Below are 17,855 nucleotides of genomic sequence, written 5' to 3' on the forward strand. Positions count from 1 at the left end.
TAGCTCAGAGACCGCCCCTGTGTATATAAAAAATATGGTTTATTGATCACCCCTGCAGTAAGGAGATCAAGAAACTTGATAGGATAGATTCTATAACAGAAGGACCATAGAAGAACAGGGAACAGTGGAGAAAACCCTGTGTCAAACAGATACCCTCTATGATATAGATTTTTTTCGGTCTGTGTAACCAAAATAGTCACGTTCCGGAAGTGACGTGGGGCACGTGGGCCGGCAATGAACCGCAGGATGCGTCTCCAGCCTCAGAGCTGATGTGGGAGGAGCGCAGCGTCTGCATTCAGGCGGCTGTATGACGTTAACAGCGGTTCGCGAAACCGGAAGAGGGAGGAGTTTCATGCGTTCCACAGATTCAGGAAGTAGTGGAGCGTGCGGTTCATATACCGGACTCTGTGCAGAAACAACTACATGTGGAAGCATGGTTTTTAGGAAGGGAACAGGGAGGTGACAATTCATAGGGGGATGTCTATAGGTAACCCATATGACTCTACAAATTAAGTATACACTCTGAGAGGTATTTATATGGACCCTGGTCTGCATTCCACTCTCTGCAGATTAGGACAGATAGTGGAGGGACCCAGTTTGATCTTATGCATCTAGCACTTTAGTTCCCCAGATACAAGATAGTCCCCTGATGATTCTGCTTGGGTGAAACGCGTAGGGACATGAAAAATAAGTGAAAGTGCAGGGTCTCTATACAGGGCTAGCTGTGGACTGCCCTTGTAAGGGCGGGAGCTGTGGGGTTAGTAATATTGTGAGCTGACAGGGCATAATAGGGTCAGCCCATGTCCCCACTTTGTGTTCAAAAGGTAACTCTGGACATCAACCTCCTCCCTTGTTAATCAAGAAAGAATGGGTGAGATAATTCCATTATTTTTCTCTTATAAAATTGAACTGTGATAAAAAGTTGTTGTTTGCACTCAGACTATACTGTGTATAATCACTTTTTTATGTCACTTTTATCTTCATGGACTCGTAGTTACTAGGTAAATGTGTGGACCTTGAGTACATGTTTTAGTGACTATTTTGGTTACACAGATCGAAAAAAATCTATATCATAGAGGGTATCTGTTTGGCACAGGGTTTTCTCCACTGATCCCTGTTCTTCTATGGTCCTTCTGTTATAGAATCTATCCTATCAAGTTTCTTGATCTCCTTACTGCAGGGGTGATCAATAAACCATATTTTTTATATACACAGGGGCAGTCTCTGAGCTATATTTCTGGTAATTGTCAGGTTGGCCCAGCGACTCGCTCCAATTTACATTGAGTGGCACATTTTATATATCGTATTAAAAGTTACGTTTTAAATTTCACAATTTCGCTATCTAATCAGCACCATGACAACCAGCACAGCAGAGTCCTGCATCCACTGAGGCCCCTGATCATGTGACCCCTGACTCCTCCCCTCCTGTGACCTCATCACAGGTCCTGTGCGCACAGAACAGCCATATATGTGGTGGCGGCTCTGCAGGTGGAGGTATGTGGAGATCCCCCATTACTATTAACCCCCTCAGTGCTGCGGTCACATTCCAGGAGACAGAACGTGTTCCCGTCTGTGTCTCTATATCAGGATCTGTCTGTATTGGATTAGATTGGGTCACTTCCCTCCTGACGTCGCTCGCTGCTCTGTTACTGTACAGTCTCCATTATGGCCGTCGCCCGCTCCATGTTGTCACTATCAGGAGATATTAATGTTCTGTCATTATCTGTTACTGACGTCCCCGGTTCTGCCGTCCCGATCTCTGTGGATGTTCCCGGCACTTTATAACTTTGTGTTTTGTTTTTATGAAATATTTAATAAAGATTCAGATAATTTAGATTTTCCTTTAGATTTGTTCTGTGTTTTTAATGTTGGATTGGAGACATTGTGATAAATTTCTGTATGTGACTATAATGTGATTGTGTGTTATACCGGGGGCAGGACGGGGCATGACTGGATGTAGTGATCATGCGAAGCCGGTAACAGCTCCGGAGATTTCTTACATGGGATCTTTATGATGTTACATCGTCATCTTCTCCCCATTCAGGTCCCTACAATATCGGATCCTCTCAGTGGAGATCTTCTATATAAGAGAATATTCCTGATTGACCCATCAAGGATGGATAGGGACAGGGACAAGATGGCGGAGAGGATATTACACCTCACCCTAGAGATCCTCTTCCGGCTTACTGGAGAGGTGAGAGATTCTGATGACGTCACATTACATCATTCTTATCTATGGGAATAACAGATGGACAGAACTGGAGAGGTGAGGACTCTGGAAATGTCTGTAGTGAGATTTATTAATGTGTCTCTACATAACCAGGATTACACAGTAGTGAAGAAGACCTCTAGTGAGCGCTGTCAGGCCCCTGTGTCTGAGGGATGGGGAAGACCCCTGAGCCCAATCACAGGGCCTCCACCTCACCCCCTGATACATGAGGACATCAATGACCAGAAGATCCTAGAACTCACCTACAAGATGATTGAGCTGCTGACTGGAGAGGTGACACTGCGGGGAATGCTGGGACATTATACAGAAATGCTATGAAGGGATCTGGGGGATGACAGTATCATTGTATGTGTCAGGTTCCTATAAGGTGTCAGGATGTCACAGTCTATTTCTCCATGGAGGAGTGGGAGTATTTAGAAGGACACAAAGATCTGTACAAGGACATCATGATGGAGGTTCCCCAGCCCCTCTCATCACCAGGTAATAGACAGGACTAAATACACACGGCCTATAATTATCTGTATGTAAAGAATGAATTCATTCCCTGTATGTGTTTCCTTCAGTTTTATCCAGTAAGAGGATAACACCAGAGAGATGTCCCCGTCATCTTCTTCCACAAGACTTTAAGGAAGAAGATGCCAATGTTCCTCAGGATTATCAGGTATATGGAGAGAAGAGGTCATGAGTTCTCTCCTATGATGTGTAGAAGGTTATGAAGGTCTTGTGTTCAGTCTTGTTTGTTCTCCCAGTATTATACACTGAATGCCTATTTTTTTAGGGACACCGGCACTTTCTTTTTTGAAACTTTCCTGTATACAGATTAGACCTATAACCCCGAAGTGTAATATAAAATGAAGTGACCATTTTTCAGTGTGAAATTACATTAGAATAGGAATTTTGAGCACTTCAACTGGCATGGTCAATAGTGTTAAGGTAAGGCCCAAATTTTGAACAACTCCCAAACTCATGAGGTTTTTTGTCAAAAGTATGAGTACTGTGAATGTTGTGATTGAGGAAAAAAAAACAATGAAAGAGGATCCTGTGGACATAAACAACTCATCGAGGAAGATATCAGTAATTGTGCTAAGAAGCTGGTAGTGCAGTGATGTAAATTTCTCACTGAATACAGAACTGGTGTGCAACTAACGTTTTAGAGTACACTCGTTCCTGAGCACAGAATGGCTAAAACACCAGATAAACAGTTCCAGTGCCACCATTGTCTGAGGGAAATAGAAATAGAAAACTCAGTTGAGTAAAAATGATATCACTGAGCAGTGGAAAACATTGTCTAGTCAGATGAATCCAGATTTCTGTTGCACCATACTGATTAGTGGGTCAGAATTTCATGCAAGCAGCAAAATATTTAGATTTGAGAGTCCTCAGTGGTTGATACCTTTTAATGGCTAACTGAAAAGATGGTAACAAATTGCAAGCTTTCGAGACTACTCAGGTCTCTTCATCAGGCATAGTATAAGACAAAATCTGAAGAGTCACGTATTTACACACAATAAGACACAAAAATAATGCAATAGGTAAGACAGGTGATGAAAAGCAGAGTTATTATGGAAGAGATAAACAGTTCTGGCTATAAATATTTTAGCAGTTAATAGATAAGGAGTGTGAAGGTTTTATTGTCCTGTGACCAGGTCCAGTGTTGTGATGGCCTCACAGGTCTGAGAGTCTGAGGGGCACATTCCTTAGTTGATGTAGAATGACATAAATCCATGCGACATATTCATTCCTGCTCTGAAAGTGTTAAAGGTCACCATCAGTTTATATTTTGAGATTCTTCTTCCTCTTTGAGATTTGAAGTTACCTTTTAATACCAGTAATTTCATGTCTTTTATGCTTTGATCAGGGGAACAAAAATGCTTGGCTACAGGCATATCTATTCTTTTTTCTTTTATTGTGTGGCGATGATGATTCATCCTTGTTCTAAGTTTTTGCCCTGTCTCCCCTACATAAAGACCCCCAGTTGGACATTTGGTACATATAATTAAGTACACTACATTAGATGTGATACAACTGAACATACCTGGGATCTTATAGTCCTGATGTGAATTGGGAATCTTTATCTTGTCTGGTCGTTATAAATGGACAGGTTTTACATTTTTTCTGGTTGCAAGGAAAGGTACCTGTAGCTGGAGGAGATGACAGGGAGCTTCTGACAATGATGCTTCTTAGATTTGGGGGCAGCCTGAAACACAGAAGTGGGGGGTCTAGAAATATGGATTGTAATCGGGCATCTTTTTGTAGTAAGGGTTGTAGTTTCCGTGCAGCTCTTCTTAGCACCTCCAGATTTGGATTGTAGGTGACTACTAGAGGCACCCGGTTGCTTTCTTGTTTGGTTTTGTAATGTAGGAGATGATTCCTTGATATTCTGGTGGCTCTTGTAATCTGGTTCTCAATTGTTCTTGGATGGTAGCCCTGTTTCAAAAAGGTCTTTCTGAGGCCATCAAGGTGTTTGTCTCTATCCATCTGGTTGGAACATATCCGAATGTATCTGATGGCTTGGCTGTAAACAATAGAGTTTTTTATGTGTTTTGGATGGAAACTGTCCCATTTAAGGTACAGTACAGACCAAAAGTTTGGACACGCCTTCTCATATAAAGATTTTTCTGTATTTTCATGACTATGAAAATTGTACATTCACACTGAAGGCATCACAACTATGAATTAACACGTGGAATTATATACTTAACAAAAAAGTGTGAAACAACTGAAAATATGTCTTTTATTCTAGGTTCTTCAAAGTAGCCACCTTTTGCTTTGATGACTGCTTTGCACACTCTTTGCATTCTCTTGATGAGCTTCAAGAGGTAGTCACCGGAAATGGTTTTCACTTCACAGGTGTGCCCTGTCAGGTTTAATAAGTGGGATTTCTTGCCTTATAAATGGGGTTGGGACCATCAGTTGTGTTGTGCAGAAGTCTGGTGGATACACAGCTGATAGTCCTACTAAATAGACTGTTAGAATTTGTATTAAGGCAAGAAAAAAGCAGCTAAGCAAAGAAAAATGAGTGGCCATCATTACTTTAATAAATGAAGGTCAGTCAGTGCGAAAAATTGGGAGAACTTTGAAAGTGTCCCCAAGTGCAGTTGCAAAAACCATCAAGCGCTACAAAGAAACTGGCTCACATGAGGACCGCCCCAGGAAAGGAAGACCAAGAGTCACCTCTGCTTCTGAGGATAAGTTTATCTGAGTCACCAGCCTCAGAAATCGCAGGTTAACAGCAGCTCAGATTAGAGACCAGGTCAATGCTACACAGAGTTCAAGCAGCAGACACATCTCTTTAACAACTGTTAAGAGGAGACTTTGGGCAGCAGGCCTTCATGGTAAAATAGCTGCTAGGAAACCACTGCTAAGGACAGGCAACAAGCAGAAGAGACTTGTTTTGGCTAAAGAATACAAGGAATGGACATTAGACCAGTGGAAATCTGTGCTTTGGTCTGATGAGTCCAAATTTGAGATCTTTGGTTCCAACCACCGTGTCTTTGTGTGACTCAGAAAAGGTGAATGGATGGACTCTACATGCCTGGTTCCCATTGTGAAGCATGGAGGAGGAGGTGTGATGGTTTGGGGGTGATTTGCTGGTGACACTGTTGGGGATTTATTCAAAATTGAAGGCATACTGAACCAGCATGGCTACCACAGCATCTTGCAGCGGCATGCTATTCCATCCGGTTTGCGTTTAGTTGGACCATCAATTAATTTTCAACAGGACAATGACCCCAAACACACCTCCAGGCTGTGTAAGGGCTATTTGACCAAAAAGGAGAGTGATGGGGTGCTACGCCAGATGACCTGGCCTCCACAGTCACCAGACCTGAACCCAATCGAGATGGTTTGGGGTGAGCTGGACCGCAGAGTGAAGGCAAAAGGGCCAATAAGTGCTAAGCATCTCTGGGAACTCCTTCAAGATTGTTGGAAGACCATTTGCGGTGACTACCTCTTGGAGCTCATCAAAAGAATGCCAAGAGTTTGCAAAGCAGTCATCAAAGCAAAAGGTCGCTACTTTGAAGAACCTAGAATATAAGACATATTTTCAGTTGTTTCACACTTTTTTGTTAAGTATACAATTCCACATGTGATAATTCATAGTTTTGATGCCTTCAGTGTGAATGTACAATTTTCATAGTCATGAAAATACAGAAAAATCTTTAAATGAGAAGGTGTGTCCAAACTTTTGGTCTGTACTGTATGTAGGACGGTCGATTGGTTTCCGGTACAAGGATGTCTCTATTTCATTGCTCTGTAGCTTGATGATGGTGTCCAAAAAGTTAATTTCAGTACAGGAGTAGTTGAGTGTTAGGTTGATGGTGGGATGAAATCAATTAAAGTGTTCATTGAACGTCTTCAGCTGTTGCTCAGACCCCGTCCAGATGATTAAAATATCGTCAATGAAACGATAGTAGGCCAGAGGCCTGATGGGACATGAGGACAAAAAGTCACTTTCAAGCTTGGCCATGAAAAGATTTGCGTACTGTGGAGCCATTTTACTTCCCATCGCTGTACCAGTTTCCTGTAGATATATGTTGTTATCAAATTCAAAGTAATTGTGGGTGAGGATGAATTCTGTAAGTTTGACCACAGAATCAGCAACAATTCCTGTATTTTCTATGAAGATTTTGCAGGCATGTAATCCATCCTTGTATGGGATATTAGAATACAAAGATTCCACATCCATGGTGGCCAGGATGGTTCCTTCTGGTAGAGGACCTATTGCTGCTAGTTTATTCAGTTGGTCTGTCGTGTTCTGAATGTAGCTGGGTGTCATCTTTACCAGTGGTTTAAGAACACACTCTACCCACCCAGAAACTTGGTCAGTAAGGGTGCCCACACATGAAATAATTGGTCTTCCTGTATTTCCAGATTTGTTCATTTTGGGGAGCATATAGAATGTCCCTATTCTTGGACTCTCTGGTATCAGGTCATCGGCTCTTATGGACTCGTCAGGCAGACACGATACCAACTTGTTTAGTTCCTTGTAATATTCCTTTGTAGGGTCAGACTCCAGTTTTTTGTAGTAGCGCGTGTCCATCAGTTGTCTGTTTGCTTCCTTCATGTAGTCTGATGTGTTCATCATGACTATTGCACCACCCTTGTCAGCAGGTTTAATGATTTCTTTGTTGGTTTTCAGAAATTGTATGGCCTTTCTCTCCTGGGCACTGATGTTGAATGCTTGTCTCCTGTTTGTGTCTAAGATGGTGGATTTTTTCACATGTCCGAAGGAGTCTATATATGTATCCAAATGAGGGTTTCGTCCAGGTGGAGGTGTCCAATCTGACTTCTTCTTGGTTGTCAAGATTCCTTTTCCTTCAGTTAGGGTGGATTCTGAATTTTCTGTAGCATTGAAGTATTCCCTCAGGCGCAGTCTCCTGAAATAATTTTCCATATCACTACAGAGTTCAGTTTTATCTAGGGCCTTAGTAGGACAAAATGAGAGTCCCCTAGAAAGCACAGCCAGCTCCGCTTTGTTGGGTGTATAATCTGAGAGATTGATGACATAGTTAGATGCTTCTGTGTCTGGAATGGAGTGGTTGTCCAAATTGTCAGGTTTTGGCTTTGTTTTGTAACTGTTTGTATAGCGTCCTGAGTTTAGGCGCAATCTGTGCAGCTTCTTTTCCTTGTTATGAATCAGAAGGGTCCGTAGTTTTGCTGTAATTTTTGCTCTGTGTTTTCTGTAAGTGTTTTCCTCTGAGTTTCAATTTGCCCTTGGACTTTACTCTTGATGCTGTAGAAGACATGCAAAAGATGGTTCCTTAGTCTCTCAGAAGTCCTGTGGCAAAGGTTTTGTGCATAATGAACCTGTCCGTTTATAACGACCACAGACAAGATAAAGATTCCCAATTCACATCAGGACTATAAGATCCCAGGTACGTTCAGCTGTATCACATCTAATGTAGTGTACTTAATTATATGTACCAAATGTCCAGTTGGGGATCTTTATGTAGGGGAGACAGGGCAAAAACTTAGAACAAGGATGAATCATCATCGCCACACAATAAAAGAAAAAAGAATAGATCTGCCTGTAGCCAAGCATTTTTGTTCCCCTGATCACAGCATAAAAGACATGAAATTACTGGTATTAAAAGGTAACTTCAAATCTCAAAGAGAAAGAAGAATCTCAGAATATAAATGATGGTGATCCCTAACACTTTCAGAGCAGGGATGAATGTGTCGCATTGATTTATGTCATTCTACATCAACTAAGGAATGTGCTCCTCAGACTCTCAGACCTGTGAGGCCATCACAACACTGGACACAGGACAATAAAACCTTCACACTCCTTATCTATTAACTGCTAAAATATTTATAGCCAGAAATGTTTATCTCTTCCATAATAACTCTGCTTTCCATCACCTGTCTTACCTATTGCATTTTTTGTGTGTCTTATTGTGTATAAATAGGTCACTCTTCAGATTTTGTGTTATACTATGCCTGATGAAGAGACCTGAGTAGCCTAGAAAGCTTGCAATTTGTTACCATCTTTTCAGTTAGCCATTAAAAGGTATCAACCACTGAGGACTCTCAAATCTAAATATTTTTCTATCTACTGGCTAACACGGTACAAGAATATATATTTTCCCTATATGCAAGCGGCATCAATCCATTTATCCTTTATGTTGGGTGTCATCATTTCAGGCTGGTGGAGGTGGACTAATGGCGGGGGCTCATCCTTGTTCCTTTGTTATCTGTGGATGGATGTTTGGACACTAGGGCTTTCATCAGCATTTTGGCCAACTAAGTTCATCACTTCATGGCAGCTGTTTATCCTACGGCAGAAGAGCAATGCACCATGTCACAATGGTTCACTACTCATGGATTGTTTCCAGGAACATTACAGAGAGGTTTTGTTGCTTCCCCGGATTTCATAGTCCTCATATTTTAATACCATAAAGCATCTCTAGGATGAGTTAAAAGAGACTGTTCACCACATTTTAGTATCTCCATCTTATTTGCGGCAATAGCAAGAAGCTATCCTGTCGGAATGGGCCAATACTCCTGCAGAATAACTTCTTCATCTAGTGGAATCTATTACAAGATGAATTGCTGAGGTTCTGAAAACAAAAAGTCACTGGATAGGTGTCTCTAATAATGTGGCCATTCAGTGTATGTTTTACACTTGGTGTAGAAGACAGGATAAAGCTGATCATAGACATGAGATGTTGTCTCGATTTTCTCACAATTTTTTGGTTATGGAGACTGCTGGTTGCAATTAGGAGCCGACAGGATGGATTTATACTGGAGACCTGCAGCTATGTGATATCTACTGCTGTCATTTTTGATCTTTATGATAATTTTTTATTATTATTATTATAGCGCCATTAATTCCATGGCACTTTACATGTTTAAAAGGGGTATATATAGTAAACAACAAGTACAATAATTTGAACAAAAACAAGTCGGTGACTGGTACAGGAGGAGTGAGGACCCTGCCTGCGAGGGCTCACAATCTACAAGTGATAGGTGAGGATACGGTAGGTGAGGCTAGAGCTGGTCGTGTAGCGGTATGGTGGAGCGAGGGTTACTGCAGGTTGTATGCTTGTCGGAAGAAGTGGGTCTTCACGTTCGTTTTGAAGGTTTCCACGGTAGGCCAGAGCCTGATATGTTGGGGCAGAGAGTTCCAGAGTAGGGGGGATGCACGGGAGAAATCTTGTATGCGATTGTGGGCAGAGGAGATAAAAGGGGAGTAGAGAAGGAGATCTTGCGAGGATCGGGGGTTGCGTGCTGGTAAGTACTGGGAGACTAGGTCACAGATGTATGGAGGAGACAGGTTGTGGATGGCTTTATATGCCATGGTTAGGGTTTTGATCTGGAGTCTCTGGGCAATGGGGAACCAGTGAAGGGATTGATGTGAAATGAATTTATGATCTTTTCTGTTTTTCTGAATCATTTCTTACGACTTCTCATCTGTCTGTGACTCTTACAATTTTTGTTTTAGGGTAAATATCTGACCCATATTAATACTACAGAGACATATGTGAGGGGTGATGAGCAATATAAAGAGGAGATTCCTATATATAACCGCACAGGTGAGTGTAACTTAAAAAAGAATCAACGCCAGAAACGTACATTGGGGTTGGCACCATCCCAAGGCGAACATACCTCCATTATGGGTATTTATTATTTATGCTCCATGATTGTGCACATAATAATATATGATTATTCTTCTGACATGTTCTGATATTTCATCTCTTGCACATATCTGGTCAGTTTACATTATCAGACTTGCGGCACATAATTACTATATTACATTATATGGTGATCGACTGCAGACTTCTGCAATGTTCGGTATTGTCCCTGTTTTTTGTAAACTTACTACCAACCACTTTGATCATTACAAAGTATATTTTTCCCCTTATTAAACAGTTTGTGTCTATTTTTTTTTAAATGTTTTAAGCCGATTTTGGTTCCCTTACTTATTTTTGTACAATCATGTTCTTATATTCTGACATCTTCCCTCTTGCCTCTTGTAATTTTTTGTCCTTCCACGTGATCCATTTTTTATTACATGTATGATAAAAGATATTGATCGCTTTCAATTCACTCTTTTCCTTATCAAGTATTGATTTTTTTTTTGGTTACCGTTCTGTAATCATGGCGCATTTTTGGTACCATGACATATCAGGCACTTAGTCTTTTTCATTCCTTTTTTTTTGCCACTTTTGATGCAGAAGAAATACTTCTGTATACACGGTCCTGTTTTTTTTTATTTTTTTTAAACCTTGTGTTTATTGAAAATAAAGTTTTCATACATTAATGCAAATATGACTTGAAATACAGTGCATTGTGAAAGTATTTTGCCCCCTTGAACTTTTCTACCTTTTGCCACATTTCTGGCTTCAAACATAAAGATATAAAATTCTAATTTTTGGGGGAAGAATCAACAACAAGTGGGACACAGTGGTGAAGTGGAACGAAATTTATTGGATATTTTAAACTTTTTTAACAAATTGAAAACTGAAAAGTGGGGCGTGCAATATTATTCGGCCCCTTTACTTTCAGTGCAGCAAAGTCACTCCAGAAGTTCAGTGAGGATCTCTGAATGATCCAATGTTATCCTAAATGACTGGTAATGATAAATAGAATCCACCTGTGTGTAATCAAGTCTTTGTATAAATGCACCTGCTCTGTGATAATCTCAGGGTTCTGGTTCAAGTGCAGAGAGCATCATGAAGACCAAGGAACACACCAGGCAGGTCCGAGATACTGTTGTGGCGAAGTTTAAAGCCGGATTTGGATACAAAAAGATTTCCCAAGTTTTAAACAAGGAGCACTGTGCAAGCGATCATATTGAAATGGAAGGAGTATCAGACCACTGCAAATCTACCAAGACCCAGCCGTCCCTCTAAACTTTCATCTCGAACAAGGAGAAGACTGATCAGAGATGCAGCCAAAAGGCCCATGATCACTCTGGATGAACTGCAGAGATCTACAGCTGAGGTGGGAGAGTCTGTCCATAGGACAACAATCAGTCGTACACTGCAGAAATCTGGCCTTTATGGAAGAGTGGCAAGAAGAAAGCCATTTCTCAAAGATATCCATAAAAAGTCTCGTTTGAAGTTTGCCATAAGCCACCTGGGAGACACACCAAACATGTGGAATAAAGTGCTCTGGTCACATGAAACCAAAATCGAACTTTTTGGCCACAATGCAAAATGATATGTTTGGCGTAACAGCAACACAGCTCATCACCCTCAAAACACCATCCCCACTGTCAAACATGGTGGTGGCAGCATCATGGTTTGGGCCTGCTTTTTTTCAGCAGGGACAGGGAAGATGGTTAAAATTGATGGGAAGATGGATGGAGCCAAATACAGGACCATTCTGGAAGAAAACCTGTTGGAGTCTGCAAAAGACCTGAGACTGGGACGGATATTTATCTTCCAACAAGAAAATGATCCCGAACATAAAGCAAAATCTACAATGGAATGGTTCAAAAATAAACGTATCCAGGTGTTAGAATGGCCAAGTCAAAGTCCAGACCTGAATCCAATCGAGAATCTGTGGAAAGAGCTGAAAACTGCTGTTCACAAATGCCCTCCATCCAACCTCAATGAGCTCGAGCTGTTTTGCAAGGAAGAATGGGCAAGAATTTCAGCCTCTCGATGTGCAAAACTGATAGAGACATACCCCAGCTGTAATCGCAGCAAAAGGTGGCGCTACAAAGTATTAACTCAAGGGGGCCGAATAATATTGCACACCCCACTTTTCAGTTTTTAATTTGTTGAAAAAGTTTAAAATATTCAATAAATTTCGTTCCACTTCACGATTGTGTCCCACTTGTTGTTGATTCTTCCCCAAAAAATGTATAATTTTTTATTTCTTTATGTTTGAAGCCAGAAATGTGGAAACAGGTAGAAAAGTTCAAGGGGGCCAAATACTTTCACAATGCACTGTATACATAACAAGGCTGTTATAAGATGGTAAATGGCAGAATGTACATTGCAAGCATGGTTACATCAAGTCAAAAGACAAACCAAAAACTGGGAGGGGGGAAGGGAAGGAGGGGAGAAAGAGAATGCCCAAAACAAGTACTTTCCTTATATATAGATCACCCAACAGGGGTGTATAACCTTAGACTCTCCTCTATCTAACACATTTCTACACAGGCGTTTCCCCCAATAGTAGTTGCTCTTGATACGGACACTCAGTGAATGTCTCTAAATATACTTTTGAAGTTTGTCAGTGCCGAGGATTCGAACTCAGGACCCCTGATATGGAAGGTAGAAACATTACTAGTGAGCCACAGGGTGCATTGTTATTTATAGGAGAATTTTCTCAGCCTAAAAACCTCAAAAGCATTCTTCTTTACATGTTTAATATAAAGTTATATACAGATATCATGCCAGTACATTATAAGATCTGAGAAGTAATCACAAGATTTCTTTCTATAGAATTACTATTAAAAATTGTAGAAAACCATCACAGTAAACATGGACTATTTTGTGTTCCTGTAATTGTAACAACATGTACAAAAAAATACAAAACCTACACTTGCACCAAAGCCATGTCTTATTTTCCATGACCATATTGCTGTGATCTGTGCTAGATACATGTACTATACCTGTCACCAAGGGTATGAAAGATGGACACTATCTAATAGCACTGACTTACACTTTATGAGGGTCCACTGACCTTGAAACTGCAAATGATTGGTGACAGGGCAAGTGACACCTGAACGTATAGAGAAGATGGCTTCAACAAAGAAGAGAAAATATTAAAAAAGCACAACCTGGTGGCCTAACATCATAATCTATTAGTCGATGGGTAGTAGTTTACTATCTTAGTCAGTTTAAAGCTGAATTTTATTACATTTTGTATGGAAATTTTATAAAATATAGAATAATATAAATATTAATATAATTTCAATGTAGTGTTATTGACAAATAATAAAAATATGTTTTATTCTTGGCAGATGACGGTACGAGGAGCTCAGAGAGACATCTGATATTTTCAGATTTTGAATCAGATTATCATGGCATCACATCAGATACATATGAAGAATATTTAATTATACCAGATACACCTCCATCCCTTCTTAAGAAAAATCTATCATCTGATCCTTTTCAACAGGTCCTTTCTTCTGCTTCATTGATGGAAAATATGAAAAATATAAAACTCATAAGTACTTATGAACATGAAATTACTCACACAGGGGAGAAACAATTTTTATATTCAGAATCTGAGAAATTTTACAGTATTAAATCAAGATATCTTTCACATCGGAGAAGTCACTCAGGGAAGAAGCTATTTTCATGTTTAAAGTGTGGGAAATATTTTGCAATGAAATCACATCTTGTTTCACATCAAACATCTCACACAGGTGAGAAGCCATTTTCATGCTCAGAATGTGGCAAGTGTTTTAATCGGAAAGCACAACTTGTTAAGCATCAGATAATTCACACAGGATATAAACCATTTAAATGTTTAGAATGTGGGAAATGTTTTACAGAGAAAAAAAATCTTGTTATACATCAGAGAACTCATACTGGTGAGCAGCCATTTTCATGTTCAGAATGTGGGAAATGCTTTAATGAGAAATCAAATCTGGCTAGACATCAGAGAACCCACACAGGGGAGAAACCATTTTTATGTTCTGAATGTGGGGATTGTTTTAATCAGAGATCAAATCTTGTTAGACATCTGAGAATTCACACAGGGGACAAGCCATTTTCATGTTCAGAGTGTGGGAAATGTTTTACAGATAAATCACAACTTGTTAAGCATCAGAGAAGTCACACAGGGGAGAAGCCGTTTTCATGTTCAGAATGTGGGAAATGTTTTACAGATAAATCACAACTTGTTAAGCATCAAAGAAGTCACACAGGGGAGAAACCATATTTATGTTTAGAATGTGGTAAACGGTATAGCCAGAAAGCCAAACTTCTTACACATCAAAGAATTCACATGGAGGAAAAGTTGCTTTCAGGTTCTGAATGCTCATATGATCTTGTTACACATCAAAAAGCTCACACAGTGGAGAAGCCATTTTCATGTTTAGAATGTGGAAAATGTTTTAAGAAAAAAAGCGATCTTGATAGACATCATAGAACTCACACAGGAGACAAACCATTTTCATGTTCAGAATGTGGAAAATGTTTTATCAAGAGATATGATCTTGTTAGACATCATAGAACTCACACAAGGGAGAAGCCATTCTCTTGTTCAGAATGCTGGAAATGTTTTACCCAAAAATATGATCTTGTTAGACATCAAAGAACTCACACAGTGGAGAAGGCACTTTCTTTTTTTGTTTAAAATCAGTAGAATATCAACATGTAAATGAAAAAGTAAGAGTTATAATCTAGTAAAGTCACTTGTGTACAAGAAAAAAGGAAAGCAATTTTGAGTACTAAATTATTAATAGAAAATATATGTGATTACCAATGACCATTTGTTATCGTAAAGCGATGAGAATCCCAATATGTATAAAATATTTAACATTTGTACTTACTTTTTAACTTCATTTTAAAATAATTGTTTGGTGCTTCTGTCTGCCATCCTACTTGACATTGACCATAGAGAGACGCTTCTACACATGATCAGGACAGTTGCTGAGGTAGCCGTCCAATGCCCACCTTATCTCATCTAATTTATATTCTGACATATAACTCAAACGACCCTATAGTAAAACTATGATTTTCTCATTCTTCACCCTTCCTCAAACAAAAACACAAAATGAAAATAATTATTTTTCTTGTTCATGGCACTTAGACACAGTCACAAAAGAGCATGCCTCCCAAGTTTTAAAGGCCGGGAAGAGGGAAATGTATTCTGTCACATACAAAAATAGTGCCCTTAGTGTCCCCATCTACTATAGTTATCCCCCGCACAATGTGGCACCCCCCAAAATAGCCACACATGCACAGTATGATGTCCCCCACAATGCGTCCTCACACAGTACGATGCCCCTCACAGTTCCCACAATGCAATATGACCCCCGCAAAATGATGCTTTCAGAATGCTCTCAATACAGTTTGAAGTCCCAATAGTGCCCCCAATATAATAGACCGTCAGCATCACTCCAATACAGCAAGATTGCCCAACAGGGTCCCAAATACAGTGTGCTCCATTATACACAATGATGCATTCATTGTACCCCCAATACAGTTTAATGTTCCCACAGGGACCCCCAATAGTGCATAAGACCATCATTGTGTCCCCAAAACAGTTTGATGCTCACACTATGCCTAGAAATATAGTATGATGTCAACACAGTGCTCCCCAATATACTATGGTATGTTTTCTACCCTCATAGAATAAAAACACTGACAAAATGATGCTCTGCTCTGTTCTGTGCATTGTGTAGAATGAGGTTCCACACTGCAGGCATGATTTAGTGTGCACAGGCCCATAGGCATAATTGGGAAGCAATGAGCTAAAGACACTTGTGATGCAAGATGTGTCTGCTACTGAGTACGCAAATACTGTTGAAATTGGAATATCGGGCAGAACTATTCACTAACGGGTTTCCCAATATCAGCCACGTAGTCTGCCGATAATGCCAGTCTGCCACTGGATGAGACCAACAAGAATCAAATATATGCCTCCGCGTCCTTCCCAATCATATACAGTAGAGTCTTCCCACCCCTGATGTTGGATCAAGTAGAAGAGAGAAGTGTTGGATGTCTACTTTCAAACCTGTTATTAATCATTATTAAACTGCTGCCTTTAAAATGTATACTCTTGTGTTTGGATCTATATTTCTTTGTTATTTAGATGATAAAATATTGTCTTAGAATCTAAAGAGGAAGAGCTGTTATTTTGTGTCACACCAGTAACTTGCACGCCTTCTCAGTGCCATCCTACTGACTCCATTTGCTGCTCTGCTCTTCCCTGTGTCAGGCCGTCTTGCTGATCTGCCTCTTGCATTACTTCCAGCATGGCTTCTTCCTCTTGCTGTCTCCACCTGGCTATAGGGAGGCGCTGCCAGACTCTGCAGAAATTTAACCCTGCTGTGTCCTGCAGGGTTTTGCTTCCCTGGCATACCCCTGCTAGCAGAAGAAATATTAGGCAGCTCATCCCTCCACACCTTGCCTGAGCTTAGAGTCCTAGTTCCAGACTGTTTTTAGTTACCTTTCTTGGTGTATTCTTGTTTTGACTCTCCCTTTACTGACCTTGCGTGTGTACTTATTTTGTCTTACCTCTCCTGTCCTCGGCTTCGTATTCTGAACCTGTACTGCCCGCCCTGACCTCTGACATCCTGACCACATCGGTGTTTACCCCCTCTGTTCTTTGCATCTGTCTCTAATCCTTTGGTCAGCTGCTACAGGTCTGGGCACTGCCCTGGAGTGGTATCTGGTGGCTACCCTAATGGCTCAAGCCTATTCTCACCATCAGAAGGTCTAGTGAAGACCAGGCCACTTAGATACGCCCCTCCAGGGTAAGCCAGGTCAGTGAAGAAGTGGGTCCACACCACCGCCATCACATTTTGTTTATAAATAGTGAAGGATGAATTACATAGTACAGTTGAAAAGTGATGATTGAGAATGTAAATCTGTTTCCTTTTAATCCTGTCAGCATGACAATTCATGGGATAATTCTTCAACCATTGGTAGAACAGATGGAATTTTTAATTGAGATAGGAAAAATAAATAAGTGACCCAAAACTAAAGAAGCACTCCCAATAACTTGTTTCTCTAAACCTTTTTATATTTATCTGTACTCTTTTATAGTGTGTGAACTTTTTTATTTGTGTGTATACTGTAGTGTCAGTATGTCAATATCCAGATTCTTCTGGATCACGCTGCGCTCTGTGTCAGCTGGAAGTGGCTTTTACAATGTAAGCCTATGGAGCATCAGAACTTGGCTCCATAGGCTTACATTGTAAAAGAGACTTCCTGCTCAAACGTAGAGCTCAGTGTGATCCGACAAGTATAAATTGGTGATACCTGACTCAGAAGAGGACTGGTTACCAGAGAGGATAGCGATAGGTGAGTAAATCAACACACTGATACTACAATACACTGACATTTACACATTTTTAGGGGAAAAAAGTAAATGAGAGTGCTTCTTTGAATCCCTTGTGTTTTTTAGAAAAATATTAAAATTTGAGAGTCATTAGTGGTTGATACCTTATTAATGGCTTACTGAAAAAAAGGTAACAAATAGCAAGCTT

General features: G+C 40.3%; 1 protein-coding gene across 1 annotated transcript; it reads left to right on the forward strand.

Moving 5' to 3' along the window:
- The first annotated feature begins 2,060 nt into the window (after nt 1-2,060).
- Nucleotides 2,061-16,418, forward strand: LOC141271983 (uncharacterized). Its single transcript, XM_073682243.1, has 6 exons — nt 2,061-2,194; nt 2,324-2,503; nt 2,587-2,710; nt 2,794-2,891; nt 10,176-10,266; nt 13,653-16,418. Exons 1-6 carry the CDS (start codon nt 2,117-2,119, stop codon nt 14,993-14,995), a joined length of 1,914 nt encoding a protein of 637 aa, XP_073538344.1. The 5' UTR covers nt 2,061-2,116; the 3' UTR covers nt 14,996-16,418.
- The last annotated feature ends 1,437 nt before the right edge of the window (nt 16,419-17,855 follow it).

Source organism: Phyllobates terribilis, unplaced genomic scaffold (genome assembly GCF_046119375.1).
Source record: "Phyllobates terribilis strain yellow unplaced genomic scaffold, ASM4611937v1 Scaffold_5__5_contigs__length_657084704, whole genome shotgun sequence".
NCBI classification, from domain to species: Eukaryota; Metazoa; Chordata; class Amphibia; order Anura; family Dendrobatidae; genus Phyllobates; species Phyllobates terribilis.

Excerpts from the sequence above, each read along its gene's own strand:
- LOC141271983 (XM_073682243.1), top strand. The coding sequence starts at position 2,117 with ATGGATAGGGACAGGGACAAGATGGCGGAGAGGATATTACACCTCACC. Across the intron at positions 2,195-2,323 it reads TCTTCCGGCTTACTGGAGAG|GATTACACAGTAGTGAAGAA; the intron begins GTGAGAGATTCT and ends CTACATAACCAG. Across the intron at positions 10,267-13,652 it reads TCCTATATATAACCGCACAG|ATGACGGTACGAGGAGCTCA; the intron begins GTGAGTGTAACT and ends TATTCTTGGCAG.